Raw genomic sequence first — 21,456 nt, 5'->3', positions numbered from 1 at the left:
TTATGTAAGATAATCCCCCCATTCTTGCCCCTTTCATTGGGGACCCGTTTGGGACGCTCGCGTTCTCTAAACAAAGGAGGGTACGCGATGAATGGAGAAGGTTTTAATCCCCCATACCTTACGCGTTAAGGACAGTCGCGTTCTGCTAACAAAGGAGGGGACGCGATCGTCCTGAACCCGGACGAACGCGAGTGATAATAAAGTTGCCTTCCCTAAGGTGCAATGCGGCAGTACGGCTTGTCATAGATCACTTCCTGAAAGGATTGATTTATATCTGCAGGTGGATTTGGATTAGACAAATCCCTGTGAAAACGCAAAAAAGAAGGAAATAATAACATATAAAATCAGGGTTCCTAGATACATGTATCTTATAAATAAAGGAAAACATTTTTTCCGATCAGAAAAGTCAGTAAAGTTCATTTTCAGTTTTCATATATTGCCTTACACATTGTCAGTTCTGTTTACAAGAAAAATAATTTATGATAATTATAATAACACATTGGTATTTTAAATAAACATCATAAGTACATGAAATATATAACATAAATTGTTTGCTTGTAGTTACTTTATGAATTGAGGACTTGGTGAAATTAGAAAAGAGAAAAATTTGAGAATATCACTCACATCAGCGAAAAGTCATGGAAAAATCATGGGAAATTCAGAGGATTTGAGTGGCTGCAAGAAAAGAAGACGTTCTCTTTTATTTTGTCCTGTGTTCAAACAGCATATCCACTAGATAAAGCTGTCTAAAACTGGATACAGGCCGAAATGATTATGGAATTTTTGTAATCCATCAGAAAAAGAAACAAAATCAGGGCAGTTTGATGAAGATGGAAACCCCTGTCACATCAACTGAATGTATCAACTTCACATTTTCAAATTCATAAATATTGACTTATACCCCAAATCAATGGCCCAGACCAAAACTGTGTATATAACCTTTTATTTGATATACTTACACAAAAAGAACAGAGAAGTTGTGTTTAGCCATGAGAACACCAGTAGTAATGGAGCTGACCACACAAATTACTAGCATACTAAGCAGTCCAAGCAATGGTAGTCTGTAATGATAAAACAACAGTAGGGAACAAATATTTTTACAATATTGTATACATATATATTTAAATATATATTCATTTATGTAGCTATAGTACAATAACTATATTAACTGTCTTCATTTTTTAGAATCTATGCACTGCACATGCATTTACATACAGTTTTCATTTGTCATTATGTTTATCAAGATCATAAGAATTAGTGAGAGAAAAACAAAAGAGAAGAGTAGAGTGAGATAGAGAGAGAGATAAAGAGGGGTGTAGAAGATTTAGGAAATGTAGTAGTAGTAGTAGGAGTAGCAGCAGAAGCACATGTAGTAGAAGAAGAGGCAGAAGAATAATAACGAGAGACAGACAAAGGGGAGGGGAAGGATAGACGAGAAAAAAGAGGAAATAGGGCATACAGTGTATACAAAGATATGAAACCAGATAGAACAAAAAAGAGATAAAAGAGGGGAGAGAATAAATGTAAATTGTAACTTACTTGTGTAGCATGATGAGCAGAAAAGGGCTGATGATAAAAAACTGCATATCATTAGCTAGATACCATACCCAAGCAATACACTGAAACAAATCAAAAGAGAAGTACATGTATAATCCATTGGTCAGGTACAGTCAAACCTGCTTTAGTGACCACCTGTCTACAAAGACCACCTGTCTACAAAGGCCACATTTGTTGTTTCCCTTGAAAATGGTTTCTCATTGAATCATGTACTAAAAGAACCTGTCTACAAAGACCACCTGTCTACAAAGACCACCTGTCTACAAAGGCCACTTTTTGTGTTTCCCTTGGGCGGTCACTATAGACAGGTTTGACTGTATATATACAAATCTAACTCCTAATCGCTAGCCTATAACGTTTGCTTTGTAACATGAGTAAACAAAGTTGAAAGAAGGTTGGAAGTGTATAGCAACAAGAGAATTATTGGTAAGTCGTCGGTGACTTTTTTTCTCCAATATCACCTTTATTGTGCAAAAAACAACAAATGTAATTCCAAATTAAGTCCACGTTACTTTTTTCATAGAATAATGTAAAGGGCAAAATAAAAATGGGCGGAAATAAAATGGGATAATAATAATATTAATAATAAAAACGTTGCTTATATAAAGCGCTTAATACCACCGAGGTCTCTAAGTGCTATGACAAACAAAATAGACTGATAAACAATTACATATTAAACAAAACAAAAAAGTGCAAATAAACCTACAAATTACAATCATGACATAGAAGGTTATACTTACATTATCTTGGTAGAAGTTATTGATGTAAAGCAGGTTGACCCACCAGTACTTGGAGCAGTACGGATCGGAGACCGTAGCCTGCCAGATAGGTCCGGAGCCAAGGTAAGGTTTCAGATGGAGCCAGATCAACATGGTCATACCTAGCGCTGGGGTTAGTCTGATGGGCAGAATTAAACACAATGACGATAACAAAATAATGCTTTTAGTTAGCACAGCTACAGGGCACGACACATATTTTTTCTAAGGAATTGTGTTTAGCCATGCCGAAAAATTAATAATAATACTAATGATAATACTGATGATGATGAACATAAAGATCAAAATAATGATGGTAAAGATAATACCGTAATGATAATGATGTTGGTGATGATGATGATGATGATAATAATAATAATAATGATAAAGATACTAATAATGATAATGATGATGAAGATGATAATAATAATAATACAAACAATGGCTTCTTATACAGCACTTTAACCTGTTACGCTGTGGCACTTATGGTGCTTGCATTATTAGCTTGAGCCGAGCTAGCATTAGATGCTTTGCTGGAAGCAATCAAGGAATTATTTCCAGCCAAGTACCCATTTACCTAACCAAATTTGAGACTGGCCAATCTACATGTAGATTAATGTCTTTCTAAAAGATGTTAGAGCTACAACTTATACGACTTCTATAACTTCGACTATAACGACCTATGCTATTACTCCAACTATCATTCCAATACTAAATGTAGTGTACAAATTCATTTACATAATACAAATCCTTACCTCCAGTATCGATGGAAATAAAACCAGAACCAAGGAAGCTTCCCTCCCGTCTTTGCCATTTTACCCAGAGCCATATAAGCCACCAACAAGCCGCTGTAAATGCAGTACATTCAAAACGTAAATTACATGAACATGAAAAAGATAGTGCAAACAATGTTGTGTAATTCAGAATTTCAAATATTAAATGTGTCTCCAACTGTACATTTGCTATAAGTGTTCATGGATCATTTCATTAAAAAGAAAAAAAACTGGATACTGTGTGGTGTCAAAAACTTCCTCGCTAAATGCCCCTAAAACAAACATATATGTATATACTGGCAGACATCACACAAAATGCACCCTTGTCATTAGATGTGAATATTTGAATAGTTATAATGTAATTAGTGACAATGGATCTCTTCAATGCAAAATGCTTTAACCACTTGTTATTTCATAATTGTTTGACAGTACTGGTGGACCCCCCCCCCTCCCCCCTCCCCCTCCCCCCCCCCCTCTTCCCCAGTCAGTGATGTGAACACCAAAGAAAGATTCCCTTTTTAGACCGATTAATGCAGTCATTTTTCATTTTGTTTAAACATGCATTCTTACCTGAGAAAGAAAAATGAATCAACTGAGAAAAATGCATTGGCCACTGCTTGGAACCCAAATCGACCAATGAAATCCAAGGCAACTGATGGATTCCCTGCAAAAAAATGAAAGAAAAAAAAAGAAAAAAATGAAAACTTGTAGGTTATATGTCATCAGACTATACATTTAATATCAAAGACCATAACACAAGCCGAGCTTAATCGTCATTTAAAGCCCCACTGCACAACTTATAGCTACTTGCGCCCTCTATATAGCAAACAATGCCTAATCTGTGACCATTGGTACCCCATGATCCTCTTTTTCTTATTAAGTGAGAGCTGATTTGATGAGATAACCACCTGTCAGTGACCATGCAGGAAGGTCTAATACCTCCTGTCCAAACTAGTGAAGATAGGCTTTAACTTCTTAAATATCAAGCCCAAGACAAAGAAGGCTGGAATCCCAGGAAAATGCATGTTACGCCATAATCATATTTCGTCCACAGGAACATTGATTTAACAGTTAATTAGTTTGCTTACCCACAACTCCTGCCATAAGAATAAAGAGTGGCACATGACCAAGGATGACCCAGGTCATACTGATGACCCGAATGCCGTTCAGACAGCTTATACCGCCCTCACTGGTCTTAGAAGACAGCAGTTTTGTGAGGTTGCGATGAACAGCAAAGCAGAGCAGGAACTGTTGCCATGCCCTGGTGCAAGCTGGTATAGAATAGAATAAGAAAACACACTCGAGTATATCATAATACATTGTCAATACTACAGAATACATACACCTGTACATGTTCATGTACTTGTAAGGTGCTGTAGTCTACATCACCAGACTGTGGATCACAAGGTACAGGGTTTGAATTTTTGCCATGGCACTAATGTCCTTTAGCAAGACATTAATCTAAATTTGCCACTCTCCACACAGGTGTATCGTAAAAGGGTACCTGGTAGGAAATTATTCCTTGAAGCTGGGCTAAACCAGTTATTAAAAGTAGTTTGTAGACACCTTGACCATCCCCTGGGATGGATACATCGTACAATATATATATAGTTATTATCAATAATATTATTATTTTCAATTTTAATATTACCATCATGATTCATACCTGCAAACATTTGAAAATAAGAATTAGGAATTTTTAGGACGGTATGCCTTTGAAAAAAAGAATTTGCACTTGCAGTGCGGCAGCCTAACTGGCAATACACAGTACATCTGTACCAAAAAGCGAATACAAATTTGCTCCCGATCATGCAGCCATTTAACGCACACAATACGTAAACTCTCAAATCGCTATAGCGCCCCCCCCCCCTCCAAAAAAAAAATCTACTACAGATTATTCCTAATGGTTGGCAAGTATGCATGAATATTACTATTATTATTACTCATTATTGTTACTATATAGTAGTCGAGGTATTATCATTATCATATCGTTCAAAATTCACCTGTCGGGACTTCCTCCAGATCTCGCGCCCCTTGGTCCTCCTCCTCCACCGCACCCCTATCATCACCTCCAGAGGGGCTTCTCACTCTCTGGTAGGGGTAAGAGTCTGATGTCCTGTTGATGACCAGCTTGTGGGTGCTGGGCGGGGCCTTGTAGTTTACTGAACGCAGGGTGGTGTCTAGGAAAGCCCCTAGGAGCATCAAACTTGCTAATAATCCAATAATCGCCCTAAATAGATACATAGAAGGATACCATTTTATACCTTTACAAATAAAATAAAATCAATATATTGAAATAGAATCCATAATTTTAGATTATCATTAGTGAGGAGGTGAGTTGGCTCAGTTGGTTAAGCGTCTGCTTGTCGAACCAAAGATCTCTGGTTTGAATCCCACCCAGGCGGATGACTGAACACTGCGTTGTATGTTAACGTGCCCCTTCCCTTCATTGATGAAGGCTATGTTAAGTGGAAAACACTCCGTCCCTCGGATAGGACGTTAAATGGAGGCCCCGTGTAGAGGAGAGTCACCACCTTTGCACGTTAAAGAACGCACTGCACTATTCGTAAAAGAGAAGGGGGAAACCCCGGTGTAGTGGTCCACCTGCACACCCCAGTATATACATCTGCAAGAATCTTCAGAATTGAAGGAGGTAGATTCTCCATAAGAGGAAGTATACAATTTTACCCAATAATTCTATCACCGCACAAAATATAAACAAGGATACCGTAAATCAAATCAAATCAATTTATTTGTTACAGGTTTGGGACAAACTGAAACTGATTAACATCTTCATTATCCTTATATTTACATATGTTTTCAATTATTTGTCTGTTCTGCTTAATACATTTTAACATCTATATCACAAGATTTGTTTTGGGATGTCATATTTTCAAGCATTTCACTTACAATGGCAGTTCTTCCGCAGATAATTTCACAAATATTGATGAAATACGATACATGTACTTTGACAATTTATATTTTAATGATTTTTCTATAATAAAAGTTCTGTATATTTGCTGATTTATGATCCATTGTTAGAAAGTACTTATTAGTATTATATGTTTGTTATGTTACCAAAAATTGTTTATATTTATATGGCCAAATACAGAAGAAAACATATATAATCAAATTGAATTCCCCAAGGTTTAGGGTGGAGAAAAGAGATTCTGCTTTTTTTATGGAGAAGATACAAGAAACCACAAAAAAATCAATAGAGACAAAATAAGATTTGAACTCACATTGTAACAATAAAACCGATACTGTTGTATGGAGCAGGGGGATCTTGAGCACAGACGACCGAAGAAGCATTGACAGCTGTAATGTTGAAAGGAGCTTCCACCAAAGCTGTAAAATATCAACAAGGTCACGGTCACAATGTCAAGAAATAACTGAATACTTTTCCTCTTCTTGATTAAAAGTAGCAGTGTAAGAAAAGAAGTAGGCCTACATGTAGTAGTAGTAGTAGTAGTATAGTAGTAATATAACTTTGTATTTGTATACATTGCACATTAATAATAATATTGATAATAAAAATATGATAATACTGATACAATTACTAATACTAATGCGTATATTTTTTATTAACACTAATGCTAATACTAATTGTTTGATCATAAAGAGTGATAGATGAGATTGATAGATTAGTTCTGTTGAACATATTTTAACATGTACAAAGTATATAAATTCAATAATAACATTAACAGGTGATAAGAATCTAAAAATATTGTATTAAAGACAAAATAGAAATACCCAAGAACTGAAAATAATGACGTAGCATTGTTGACCTAAACGAATACAATAAGACTGAAGTCCTAAGCCTAAAAGACTTACCAGTAGTAAGGAAAAGGACTGGAAGCGAGAAATAGAGTTCCTATAAAAGGCAATCCCTGCCTTTACTACTTGTTGAGATTAATACAGGTAATTGGTGTCGGTGTTAACTATGATAACGTGTTGGAGAAGTTGACTTATGTTTGTATTAATAAAGTATACAGTTAAACAATCCATCGTTTCATAACGTGTAATTAGTTGAGTCTCCATAGACTGATGTATATCATTAATAGAGTTCGGTCAAAATAGTCATTACAGTGTAATAAAAAGCAAAAAGTGAAGTATTGAGAGAGACAGTTGTGCTATGGAAGGAATATTTGGAGCTCATGAATTTTGATCTTTGATCGCAACACTTTGCAACTTTAAAAAAGGAACTGCTTTGATAGAAACTAAGAGTTTGGAAATAAAATGAAAATGATCTTACTCAGTAAGTCTTGTAGAGCATACAGTATGTCAGAGTCTGAGCAAGATTGTGGTACACACACTCCCCACATCAACTGAGTTTTCTGAAATGAGAAAGCAAAGATAACTATATTTTCATTTCATTTATCTATTTCCATGTCAGATTAAAACAATGATATATAATATTCAAAATAGAAACATATATAATGACATACTGAAGTAAGAGGATCATGAAAGGTACATAAATGGCCCATTTTGTAAGAGAACTTGCTGATGATGTCAATATCAAGTTAAAGGGAAAGTCCACCCCCAAAATAAGTTTGTTTCGATAGAGGCAGAATAATAAGAAAGTCAGGTGAATGAAAGTTTGAGCAAATTCTGAATGAAAATAAGAAAGTTATGAATTATTGAAGTTGTGATCAATCAAATACAAATTGGCAACTCTGTGACTTATTATACGAGCTCTCCTTCATTTGCTTTGTGCATAATATTCCATAAAATCATGTTTTCTTCGTTATTGATGACGGAATATATATTTGTTCCTTGCAGGGGGAGTATAGAAACATATTTGCAATTATTATATTTAGGGTGCATGTATGGTTGAAATTTTTCTTGAGGGAAAATGAAAATTTTAGATTTTTTTAGTACTGAGCAAATGGAAGTTGAGCTCGCATGATACGTCATAGAGTTGCCAATTTGTGTTTGATTGATCACAACTTCAAAAATCCTAACTTCCTTATTTTTAATCGGAATTTGCTCAAACTTTCACTCCTATTAAAACTAACTTAATTTCAGGGTGGACTTCCCCTTTAACTGCATGATAATGTAATCAGTGGCAAGACAAATCTTGTCATATGAAGTGGTGAAAGGCCAATTTTAAAGTCAGGTATCTAGCATTTGGCTGGCTGTATTCTGGAATCTGTGTCAGCATGTATTCATTAATGATTTATATCACAAACAGAAGCTGTTCTCTGAACTTTCATCTGTGCTGGTTGGTTATTTACTGACTTTTGTGAAAAAAAGAAGAAAAAAAATCATCATACTACAAATAAACCAACATCAAGAAAATGACCAACTTTTTATGCAAATATTTCTACAAGGGTTATATTTTACAAAATATTGCCAAGTTGAGAATTCAAACACATGCATGTAAGATCTGGCAATGCAAGTGCACACATGTAGTGTAAGAAGCCTGTAATTTTAATCATCCTGAAAACAACATCCAACAAAATGTCATGTATCTATATCATCCGTGAAAACAGCTGTACATGAAAACATTGGCAAGAGCGAAGGAGATGAAAATAAAAGTTATATATTAATTTTAAAATACTTACACCTGTAGGACTTGGAACACTAGAACTGTTCTGTGGTAATGTAAGCTGTAGGTATGACATGCAGAAATTAAAATCTGAGATGCTCATGCATTCATCATAGTGGCCCATCCATACTGCATTACCGGCCAGAAGACCCGACTCGGGCTTCCCAAAAGAGTCAACAACTGCAAGAAAAATATCAATAAAAGTCAGCCTTTGGAATACATGTATCTAGATCATATATTTTATTCTGATAAAAAAAAAATGTAGTATGCACTGTGTCAATATTAGATTTTTTTTTTAATATTAAGAGGAAATTAAAAATATTTGAGAGCAAATCATTTCAAAGATGTAGCAGACATTAAGTCTGATTCTTGCATGAGATGCCAGATCATCTGCCTTGTTGCGGTTTATGTAGATGAGGAAACAGTGCATGGACATTAATTCATCTCATTGGGCTAGGTAACTGAAGAAGCACTCAGTTTCAAAGCCTAAACCTCCCAGTTACAGGACCACTAGCTGCTATACCTACCACCAATTCTCAAATTTGGGGAAACCCTGGTGTAGTGGTCCACCTGCACACCACAGTATATACATCTGCAAGAATCTTCAGTATTGAAGGAGGCAGATTATCCAGAAGAATTGTGCAATTTTACAGAATAATTCTATCATCACACAAAATACAAACAAGGATACCTTAAACCAAATCATATCAATTTATTTGTTACAGGTTTGGAACAAACTGAAACTAATCAATATCATCATTATCTTCTTTCAATTATTTGAAGAAGAAGAAGAAGAAGAAGAAGAAGAAGAGGAAGAGGAAGAGGAAGAGGAAGAGGAAGAGGAAGAGGAAGAGGAAGAGGAAGAGGAAGAGGAAGAGGAAGAGGAAGAGGAAGAGGAAGAGGAAGAGGAAGAGGAAGAATTCATATCAACTTGCTCACCCTGAATCAGTTCACCGGTCTCTGTTGCCATGAGGTCAGCCAGGTCAGCCTCACACTTGCTAGATACTTCACCCTGGACATGGGGTGTCATGGGAGGGCATCCTGCAGTGGCCATCTTCAGTATCATGTCAGGGGTCATGAACCCAGAGGTCACTTGAATACATAATGAGGTAACGATGAAAAGGGTGTGTATACCCACTTTTTGACTACATGATGAGCGTGGCTCGAAGAACCGCTTGTTGCAGACTAAACGTATCATAGTAGAATTGTGTGGTATTAGACCTGGAGGTTAAGAATACATTTAAAACAGTAATAATTAAGAAATCTTATGCAGATTCCTGTTAGTGTCAGATGGACCCATCCATGTATATGTGACTGTCTATAAATGGTTGATCACAGCGTGGCTCAGCACGATAGTTAAATAGTCACTGATTTTAAAAAGACTTCCATTTATGAAATATTTCAATATGTTAGAGCTGATTGGGTTGTGGACTATTTTCAGAGAAGCATCTTTCCCTAATAAGTAAAACAAAAACAAAAAATGAAATGTGGATCTACACTGTGAAATTACTGACGTTCAATTATCAATAATTGCTTCCTCTGGTTTATTGAAACACAAATAATTCTTCTAAGAAATATAATTAAAGTTGTATAATTGTTTGCAAATGGTTTATATTAAAGATAAAGACCAGTTATATGCGATTGCATTGTGAAAGAAACATTGTGGAATCGATCAGAAACGGTTGATCATCCAGCATATAAGTATTGGTGTGTACTGCAAGGTTCTGGAATCATCACTCTGATAAGAAATTTGGCCCAGTCTTGGTAAATTAAGTTACAATTAAGCACTGTACACAGACAGATGTACATGGGACTATGCGACACGTGCGCGATATCTATCAGGTCCAAATAGATATAATAATTTACCAAATATATCAATTAGTAGGCGGTTTCTCGGCAAAATTTGTATCATCACGTATTAGTCAAAACATATTCTTTCACAGGATTGTTAATAAGCTTCCATTTCATTATTTGAGAGGGGGGCATTTCCAAAACTGGTCTTTACCTTTAAACAGTTCATCTGAAACTTTGCTAAAAGTTTGCTAGAGCTCACTCAGTTTAATGATGAAACTTGATATTTAAATACCACATGAAAGGAAATTTGTCTATTTTTTATACATGACAAGACATTTTCATAAATCACAACAGAGTTTTAGGGATCCTTTGATCTTCTTTAATAATCTTCTTATTTTTCTTCTCCTTCAACTTTTCCTTCAACAGTGTCAACAGTTAAAGACGCATAGCTGGCTCGCATGTACCGAGGTCTTGTCTAAAGTCTATTGTTATTTCCCAGCTTAAGAGTACAACAAAGCCTGAAGTTACTGAACAGTGAAGTCAAACATTATCTATCCCTTTTTCTTTAAAATTTAGGCTGCTACTAGCTAGGAGTCGGCCTACTATATACACATTTCCTCTTGCCTTCAGATTTGGGGAGGGAATTATTTGATAACACGTAGACTTGATGATCTATGCAGACATGAAACTCCTGAAACTTAAAAAAGCAGAACAAAAATATTATGGTTTCCAGAGGCTTTCCACTCCTAGTCCCGGCCCCCCCCCCACTCAGTGTTATTTAGGGTACGCATATGCGTGTTCCAGGCGACCCCCCTTTTCAGCAAAAGTCTGGTGTGTAAAGTCAATACGGGTCAACCTTTTTCTTTTGTTACGAGCCGGAGAGTTTTGTAACACGCATGGTATCCCTCCGTTCACGGAGTGGGGGGGGGGGGGGGGGGGGGGGGGCCGGGCTCACAATGCATGGCAATGGGGTCTAACACTCGGTACCAGTAAATGTTTTTCATTGATTCTATTTCTATAAATCATCTGCTAGTGTTTAATAGACAAGAGTAGGCCTAGAGTAGAATAGAAATTAGATCTACTAGAACAAAATTGAGATGGCAACAAACAAAACGATGTAGACCTGGAAACTATATTGCAGGAAGGAATGATTGCATTCTTCCATTAGGTCCGATAGTAATAGCTAGGGTATAAAGAGAGTAGACTACCATATAAAGGTCACATAGTCATATCGACTGTCTCATGATAGGGAGGCCAATGCCAAAATCTAACTTTTTAATTACTAATTTGTTTATAATAAAACAAAGATTAAAAGAAAGTATTTTCTTTCACTAAGAAAATTCACCCATCTGCCGACTCCAGAAGTTCCATCAAATAGGAGATATCCAGCTCTTTTGTAGACCCTTCCTTCTACGCCTATCCGTACGCAAGAGCCTTGAAACAATTATATTTCATGTCGCAAAATTACGTTCATAATTAGACAGGCCCGAGGGGATGGGGCGTGTCATTGCCCGGACAACAAGTTCAAAACTTCACGCGAAAATTCCATTCATCATCAGCGGCTAGCCTTGAATTGGTCGCACACACCGACACAGCTTGGTGATTGCATTGCAAGCCGCAGTCCTGAAATCGAGCCATGGAGGGACAAAACATGAACAGACAGAAAAAATAAACGTAGTTCTACATGATTGTAGTCAATATAATCCTAGAAAAGAATTAAAATTAATAACTAGGCCTACCTTAAGGTGGTATTCCAAATCCAATATTATTTTCTCATGAGTAAAGATCAATCTGACACTGCATTATCAACGATAGAGAAGTTACGAGGTCCAATTAACATCCATCTTGCAGCGAACACAATACGGAATCAGCATGCAACGTACGTTCGCAGACGTGTACTATATTATTTCTCTCTCTCTCTCTCGCTATAGATCCTATACATAACGTACGGTACTCACTAACCATGTATCATACACAAAACACACACCTTCAAATCATGGCTTTCATTCCAATTCTCAATTGGAGTATAGACTGCTCACATAGACTTTTTTTTTTACTGAAATATCTTTTTTAACACTTCTTATACATTACTGCACGACACTCGTATCTAGTGCTGTGAGAATAAGGTACTATAAGTAAGACTACGCTTGGAGCACGATCTGACTGGAGCTCAGACATATGTCGCAATACCCTTTTTTTTTGGCGCGAACAATGACGTCACTGTTCACAGTTTTCCTTCTCATTTTGAGATGGATGTAGCTATAGGGCTCAAACCAACGCAAGATTGACAGAAACATCATATTCTATCTACCTTTGAATGTTCAGTTTGTAAAAATCTGTATTTAAAAAGATATAATCTTTTTTCTTTATATTTTCTAGTTGTTAGAAGTGGCAATTGTGAACATCTGAAATGTTAATCTCTATCAAAAGTCCTTTACTCAAAACGGATCCCATATTTTTAGGGTCTACCTTCTGCCAATTAATAAGAAGGTTTTTAGTGAGCAAACTTCTACGCCCTCTAGGATTTTCTTAGTCGGTGGTGCGTGTGCGTCATGTAGCTTTTGCTACGACAATTATTGGATTCAAATACATCAAAATCTGCAAGATCGTCAACAAATGGTGAAAGACCGTTACAGATCCGTGATTATAGGTATGTTTTGAAATGTATTATTGTAGACCCTATTTTATTTTCTTATTTTCATCAATTTTTATTTTTACATTATTATGTTCTGTCAATGTTCAAGGTTGATGTTCAGCCAAATAAAGATGACAAATAAAGACGTATTCGTAACTTTAAAACTACATGGTGGTAGCATGGACTTTATTCGATGAAGGCATCGATGGAAACTACGCGCGGTACATTGGGCAATGCGTATACATAAAATGACAAGTCAAGACATGAATAGTCTTAATTTCAGACGTCATACATAACATTCCTCCCCCTTTTAGTGAATTACATGGGTACATCAAAATGAAATACATGTATCAAACTGGCATGCAGACTAGGGCAGAACTATATAACAATATGGTCTTATTTTCTCAAAAAATGTTTGTATAGAGATGTGACACTGGCAAGATAGGAATGTACTCACACTAGGCTTGGGAGCGAGAGCCGAGTACCCGACTCTAACCGATTCTGAAATCCAGAACCGAGGAGTCGACTCCAATCTCTAGAGAGTCGATTACTCGAGCACGTTGGTTCCGAGAAAAGGAGACTCGGTTCCAAGATAAGAACCGAGTCTTTGGCGCTGGAGTCGACTCCACAGCACCAAAATTCAAAGAGATACTTTGCAAAAGTGAACGAAGGAACATTGCCTGAACGAACTGGTGTCGATTCCACAGCACAGAGAATGAACAAAATCAGCTCTGTCAAAGCAGAATGCATGCGAGCGATGGGCGCACTAGCAGCATGCTGTTTTGATACACACATTTGTGTGTGTCCCTCCTTCGTAGTACTGTGCATCAGAGTGAGATGTGTGTGCTATGCGATGTGTATAGCACTGCTGCATGTTGTCTGTAACTGCCCCCCCCCCCCCCCCCAGCTGAACGTTTGACCTTTGGTAAATTGCGCAAGAGTCTTGGAACAATGGCCCCATTTTCTCTCCTCTTGGAGCGTGTGATCAAGTTGATTCATGTTTTCTCTCGTGCGCAAACTGATTTATGTGACTTTGTTTTTGCTCTCTCTCTCTCTCTCTATCCCTAGTCTTCCCTTCCCCTAGACATCAGACGTTTAGTTTTCTTCCTCAAATAAACTAAATCACACAACTCACAATTTCCTCCTCCTTTCTCTCCCTTGAATTCTCCTCATCAAGTTTTATTCTTCTTAAAAATAAATTTGACAGGTCTACAATTTACATGTACATTCCCCCACCCCCTATATCTTATTTCCTTCAGTTATTTTGTTTTCCTTACAAGAATAAATGTGGCAGGTCAACATCTCCCCTTCTCCCTTTCTCTCCCCCTCTAGCATCCCCTTCTGTTATTATTTTTGTCTCAAGAATAAGTTTTGCAGATCTACATCTCTCTGTCTTGTGTTCTTTTTGGGGGTATTTAAACAAATAAGAATAATTCAGGCAAGTCAAGTGTCCCCTCTCGCTGTGGCATCTCTAATAGTGGCTGAAAATGCAGACTAGTTATTCTGAAACCAAGATCTAGCGCTGTTATCTGTTGTTTAGAAAGCACGTGGTTAGTAGTAACCATGGGAATGGAGTGCCACCGAGCTGGGGCTGGGGTCATTAAAGTTTTTGGGTGGCATTGGGCGGGCGGGCGGCCATGTGAGCATGAGTTATTGACACTTAGCTCTCAGATAAAGGTTGGGCCCTGGGAGGAGAGCCAGCGGACCAGGCATGTTTCGGATACATTCCATTTATTTTAGGCAGGGAATCAGAATCTTTAGTTTTACATAATGGATTGTTTACCGTAATATTGGAAATAATTGTTCTGCATTTCTTACATTTTAGCAGTGTAAGTACGAGTTGATTATTCCATAATTCTATGTTGAAGTTTAGAATTTAAATTAGACCTAACATGTTTTTGTTTGTTTACATTGTTGCCAAGTTGCCATGAGTTATTAAATAATTAATTACTTTATTAGCAGTGGTCATGTTTTTTTCTCGATTTGATCGAAAGTAGTAAAATAAATCATTTCATAACTGTTTATGAAGGTCTGCACTTTGATCTTCTTTATATATTGTTTGCATGTAATTGTAGAGATATCATGAGACGAAACAGATATAAACAAAACATCAATTTACACACACAAGTCACACATACATTCATACTTTTGATACTCAGTTTTAAAAGTAAAGTTTTCCAAAAAAATATCTCAGAAAATCATCTGTTGCTATCGGTGCCACTGCTGAGTGGAGCCGACATGCACAGTACATAACATACAGTGTTTAAACACCTCCCTGGTGTGTGTGTGTGTGTGGCCTTTACAGCATTGTGGCTTCAATTACATGTACTGTATATGGCAGCCAGCGGGAGTCGATTCCACTTGGAACCGAGGCCGAGAGTGGGAACCGGAGTCGGTTCTCATCAACAAGGGAACCGCCCAAGCCTAACTCACACAACTTGATTCTATTAAAAAAATCCTATTCCATGTATAACATAAACTAGCAACATTGCTTGTATGCATGTAAATACAACAACACAAAATGTTCACTGTTATAACAACCTATTTTTTACTGATCTAAGTTTTACTTGAAGGTTGTTTGACACCCAAGGAACAACACTTTTCCTCCGTGAAAATAGTCAACATATGCATTATTTGATGCATTACTCTATGCAGTACTTTATGCATTACTTTATGCATGAAAACTTTACATGGCAAGAAAATAAAACAAAATCCTTGTACTTTGATACAAAACTGATTGGATCCAAACTTTATCAACTAACTTATCTCCTGGCATAATAAAGAACAGACCAAAATAAGTGACATTTTCTCCATGAAAATCGTGTAGTATTTTTGATAAAATGTGGAACAATTTACACTGTTACTTTTAAAACATCAACACTTGTGATGAATGCACCAAATTAGCTTTCATCGCTAAAGAAAATAAATGTTTACCTTTTAATCATTGCCTTATAATTATGTAACACATATAAACAACATCTGTTGAACTTTTGCAGACTTATGCAATACAAGATTAAAAATGTTTAACCCCATAACAAATAGAGTTTGATCTACAATAGTTTCACTTGGCATAAATATAATTATCTTGCAAAATAGTTCTTTACTGCTTTGCATTGGCTTTTAGTATGTCCAATTTCCTGGCATTGATAGCATTGCTCTTTCTGAAACGGACAGGATTGATGAACATGTCTTGTCGATCCACAACGCCAACACCTTAACTTCTGGTCAGTCCACTGACCTGTGGGCTTTTCCTTCTCAGTAAGCTTGGAATTCCACTTGCTTGAAGACCTTTCTTTCATCTGCGTGGTTCTTAACTGGTGAACCTCTTTGTCTTCACTACCATTGTCACTGGAGTGCAATTGTTCAACATCTCTATTAGCTATCTCCATGGCCATGGCTACTTTCAACGCTTTATCAAATGTAAGCTCTGATTCACTAAGAAGCTTTCTTTGTGTAGCTTTGTCCTTACAACCAACTACAAGGCGATCTCGAAGCATGCTATTCAATTCTTTAAACTTGCATCCTTCACTCAACTGGCGTAAACGAGCAACAAATTGCGGGATTGTTTCACGTGATTCTTGAACACAAGTATAAAACTTATACCTTTGGACTATTTCAGTTGGTTGGGGGGCAAAATGTTCAGACAGGGTATCCTTACATACTTGGTAAGTTTTATCAATTGGTTTGTTGGGCTGCAACAATGCACGTAATGTGGCATAGGATTTACTTCCTAATCCTGATAAGAATATACCCTTCTTCTTTGCATCTGCTGTAATATCATTAGCTATAAACCATGACTCAAGAACCTCAATCCAATCTTCAAATTTATACCCTGAGTCCAACTGAGGGACATTACCAAACATTTGTGCTGCCATGTTTATGTAAGGCGCATTAAACTTGTAATGAACAACTTTATACCATAACAAATACTTGCATAAATATTTGACTTGAAATACCAATACCAAACAACAACAACATTTGGGCTCTTTCCACTTCCACACATGTATCTAACACATACACATTTCTTTGACAAGCAATTTACAACTGAAGAACAAAATTCTTGACTTAGACCTGGACTAGACTGCAAAGACTAGACGTAATTATTGTCTGATTGTTAATAGGTTCTACTGTTATTTACACTGTAAAAACCCGAGACTAATGTCTAACTCTAAACTTGTAGACCTACTTAGATCCACATCTTCACACTTGAATTACACTTCAACTTGTAATGGTACTAGTCCTGGTCTGGGACTGGTCCTTACACTCAGTTACAAAACAGATTCATCATAACAATCGACAATATTATCAAATGAGTTCTAAATGTTTATTTGCTTGCATCAACATCACCATCACTTCATGATGAGTGGTCTGGCTTTCACTTGGGTGGGTTGCTACTAGTCCGAAACTATGAACTGAGTCAACTGACACTGTCACTGAACTGGATCCTGGTCCTAAATTGAAGGCAATCACGAAGTAACAACTTCCTGTATTTCAATTTTAAGGCTAAAACAAAACACTTCCTCCTCTAGTCTACGCTGCAGTAGATCTAGATACAGGAACCTGGATTCTGAAACAATGTATGCCGGGCGGGGCTGGCTGGGCGGGGCTGGCTGGGCTGGGCTGGCTGGGCTGGGCTGGCTGGCGGGCTGGGCTGGCTGGCTGGCGGGCTGGCTGGCTGGCTGGCCATGGGCTGGGCTAAATTGGCTTGCTGGCTAGCTGGGCAAGGCTAGGCTAGCTGGGCTGGGCTGGCTGGCTAGCTTGGCTGGCTGGCTAAGCGGGGCTGGCTGGGCTGGGCTGGGCTGGCTGGGCTGGCTGGCGGACTGGGCTGGCTGGGCTGGCTGGGCTGGCTGGCGGGCTGGGCTGGCTGGCTGGCGGGCTGGCTGGCTGACCATGGGCTGGGCCTTGAACTTGGTTGGAGCTTTCATGGGCTTGGCTACTGCCACTGAGTTGCATGGCCTACTGTAGTACTACTGCAGCACTGCCACTGGTTGATCGTCCAGTTGAAAGTTAGGCTGGGGGCATCCATTCACCATTCATCCAACTGCGGCTAATAAAGTTAAACTGATGAGGCAACATCAGCAAAACAAATACTCGCTCACCTACGATCAACGGCTGGATCTCCTGGCTAAAGAGTTTTTCATCCAAATTAGGCAAACTCAGCTCCATTAGTTCGGTTCATTTGCTGAATACATGCTGATGCACAATTCTCCATAGCTGTACGTGCTGTACGCCGTAGGCTTGGGAGCGAGAGCCGAGTACCCGACTCTAACCGATTCTGAAATCCAGAACCGAGGAGTCGACTCCAATCTCTAGAGAGTCGATTACTCGAGCACGTTGGTTCCGAGAAAAGGAGACTCGGTTCCAAGATAAGAACCGAGTCTTTGGCGCTGGAGTCGACTCCACAGCACCAAAATTCAAAGAGATACTTTGCAAAAGTGAACGAAGGAACATTGCCTGAACGAACTGGTGTCGATTCCACAGCACAGAGAATGAACAAAATCAGCTCTGTCAAAGCAGAATGCATGCGAGCGATGGGCGCACTAGCAGCATGCTGTTTTGATACACACATTTGTGTGTGTCCCTCCTTCGTAGTACTGTGCATCAGAGTGAGATGTGTGTGCTATGCGATGTGTATAGCACTGCTGCATGTTGTCTGTAACTGCCCCCCCCCCCCCCCCCCCAGCTGAACGTTTGACCTTTGGTAAATTGCGCAAGAGTCTTGGAACAATGGCCCCATTTTCTCTCCTCTTGGAGCGTGTGATCAAGTTGATTCATGTTTTCTCTCGTGCGCAAACTGATTTATGTGACTTTGTTTTTGCTCTCTCTCTCTCTCTCTATCCCTAGTCTTCCCTTCCCCTAGACATCAGACGTTTAGTTTTCTTCCTCAAATAAACTAAATCACACAACTCACAATTTCCTCCTCCTTTCTCTCCCTTGAATTCTCCTCATCAAGTTTTATTCTTCTTAAAAATAAATTTGACAGGTCTACAATTTACATGTACATTCCCCCACCCCCTATATCTTATTTCCTTCAGTTATTTTGTTTTCCTTACAAGAATAAATGTGGCAGGTCAACATCTCCCCTTCTCCCTTTCTCTCCCCCTCTAGCATCCCCTTCTGTTATTATTTTTGTCTCAAGAATAAGTTTTGCAGATCTACATCTCTCTGTCTTGTGTTCTTTTTGGGGGTATTTAAACAAATAAGAATAATTCAGGCAAGTCAAGTGTCCCCTCTCGCTGTGGCATCTCTAATAGTGGCTGAAAATGCAGACTAGTTATTCTGAAACCAAGATCTAGCGCTGTTATCTGTTGTTTAGAAAGCACGTGGTTAGTAGTAACCATGGGAATGGAGTGCCACCGAGCTGGGGCTGGGGTCATTAAAGTTTTTGGGTGGCATTGGGCGGGCGGGCGGCCATGTGAGCATGAGTTATTGACACTTAGCTCTCAGATAAAGGTTGGGCCCTGGGAGGAGAGCCAGCGGACCAGGCATGTTTCGGATACATTCCATTTATTTTAGGCAGGGAATCAGAATCTTTAGTTTTACATAATGGATTGTTTACCGTAATATTGGAAATAATTGTTCTGCATTTCTTACATTTTAGCAGTGTAAGTACGAGTTGATTATTCCATAATTCTATGTTGAAGTTTAGAATTTAAATTAGACCTAACATGTTTTTGTTTGTTTACATTGTTGCCAAGTTGCCATGAGTTATTAAATAATTAATTACTTTATTAGCAGTGGTCATGTTTTTTTCTCGATTTGATCGAAAGTAGTAAAATAAATCATTTCATAACTGTTTATGAAGGTCTGCACTTTGATCTTCTTTATATATTGTTTGCATGTAATTGTAGAGATATCATGAGACGAAACAGATATAAACAAAACATCAATTTACACACACAAGTCACACATACATTCATACTTTTGATACTCAGTTTTAAAAGTAAAGTTTTCCAAAAAAATATCTCAGAAAATCATCTGTTGCTATCGGTGCCACTGCTGAGTGGAGCCGACATGCACAGTACATAACATACAGTGTTTAAACACCTCCCTGGTGTGTGTGTGTGTGTGGCCTTTACAGCATTGTGGCTTCAATTACATGTACTGTATATGGCAGCCAGCGGGAGTCGATTCCACTTGGAACCGAGGCCGAGAGTGGGAACCGGAGTCGGTTCTCATCAACAAGGGAACCGCCCAAGCCTACTGTACGGCAAAGCGTTCATAAAAAACTGCACGTGTACAGGCATAATTCCAAACCATGTCGGGTCTCTGCTGGAGAAACTTTTTTCAAGTCTTTATTTCAGCAAACTGCGGCAAACCAAACTAATCATCTCGACCTCGTCGCCAATATTATGTTCTGTCAATGTTCAAGGTTGATGTTCAGCCAAATAAAGATGACAAATAAAGACGTATTCGTAACTTTAAAACTACATGGTGGTAGCATGGACTTTATTCGATGAAGGCATCGATGGAAACTACGCGCGGTACATTGGGCAATGCGTATACATAAAATGACAAGTCAAGACATGAATAGTCTTAATTTCAGACGTCATACATAACATACATCATTTTTTTCCTTCCGCTAATATTTTGAAGTGGACGACGAGCGCACAAATCGTAGGTGTAGAAGCCTTACGCCCGGGCATTGGCCTCCCTACTCATGATCATTGTCACATCACGTAGAATATCTAGACCTAGACCTAGATCTAGGACATTGATATTGAAAAGACAAAACTTGTCGTTCATGACTTACCATTGAAATTTGTCCTTCAGGCCTTCCAGCTGCTATCTGCTGCATTGGTATTGTTGATTAATTTGTTAACAGGTTGGTTCTAGAATAAGTATAAATTAGCGTGGTCATCATGCCTTCATGGTCATGGTTCTAAAGTTCTAGGCTGATCATGGCCCACTCGATCAATATGTACACACGAGATCATGTGACCGCGATTCTTCGATGATCACCTGATAATGATATAGAGATCGAGAGGGAACGGGGAGCGTCTTTTGCCATGCATGCTGCCCTGCATATTAATATTTGAATATATGAATATTTGCGTTGGTACGGTGTGATGGAGAGGCAGAATTAAACCGGCCAGATTCTGGACTTAACCAGAATGTCGCAATGATTATGGATATGACCTGGGTAGTCATTCATAGTTCATATGTACAAATGTTTGTGAAAGAAGAAATACAATGAACTTATAGTTCATTTTATTTCTTCTTTCACAAACATTTGTACATAGAATTTCAAATATAACTGGAACAGCAGATTATCAATAAGAGAAGCATAATTTGAAGTGCAATAGTAATGTTCAACACAGCTAGGCGCGTACGCAGGGGGGGGGGGGTTAACCCCCCCCTCTTTGAGTTTTTTTAATGTGTGTATTTTAG

At 38.2% G+C, this 21,456-nt stretch overlaps 1 protein-coding gene across 1 annotated transcript; it reads right to left on the bottom strand.

Annotated features, from left to right (window-relative positions):
• Positions 1–212: 212 nt before the first annotated feature.
• On the bottom strand, positions 213–21,015 carry LOC115927886 (nose resistant to fluoxetine protein 6-like). The gene is made up of 13 exons (XM_030994194.1): positions 20,819–21,015; positions 9,576–9,857; positions 8,653–8,816; positions 7,341–7,422; positions 6,328–6,433; positions 5,089–5,315; positions 4,174–4,356; positions 3,656–3,749; positions 3,068–3,160; positions 2,298–2,454; positions 1,540–1,619; positions 960–1,061; positions 213–303 (listed from the first exon to the last, which is right to left on the bottom strand). The coding sequence occupies exons 2-13, from the start codon at positions 9,832–9,834 to the stop codon at positions 213–215; spliced, it is 1,638 nt and encodes a 545-aa protein (XP_030850054.1). The 5' UTR covers positions 9,835–9,857; positions 20,819–21,015.
• Positions 21,016–21,456: the final 441 nt, after the last annotated feature.

Source organism: Strongylocentrotus purpuratus, unplaced genomic scaffold (assembly GCF_000002235.5).
Source record: "Strongylocentrotus purpuratus isolate Spur 01 unplaced genomic scaffold, Spur_5.0 spur5_scaffold_21, whole genome shotgun sequence".
NCBI classification, from domain to species: Eukaryota; Metazoa; Echinodermata; class Echinoidea; order Camarodonta; family Strongylocentrotidae; genus Strongylocentrotus; species Strongylocentrotus purpuratus.
Note: the sequence above shows the minus strand (reverse complement) of the source record. Positions and strands in the feature narration are given on the sequence as shown.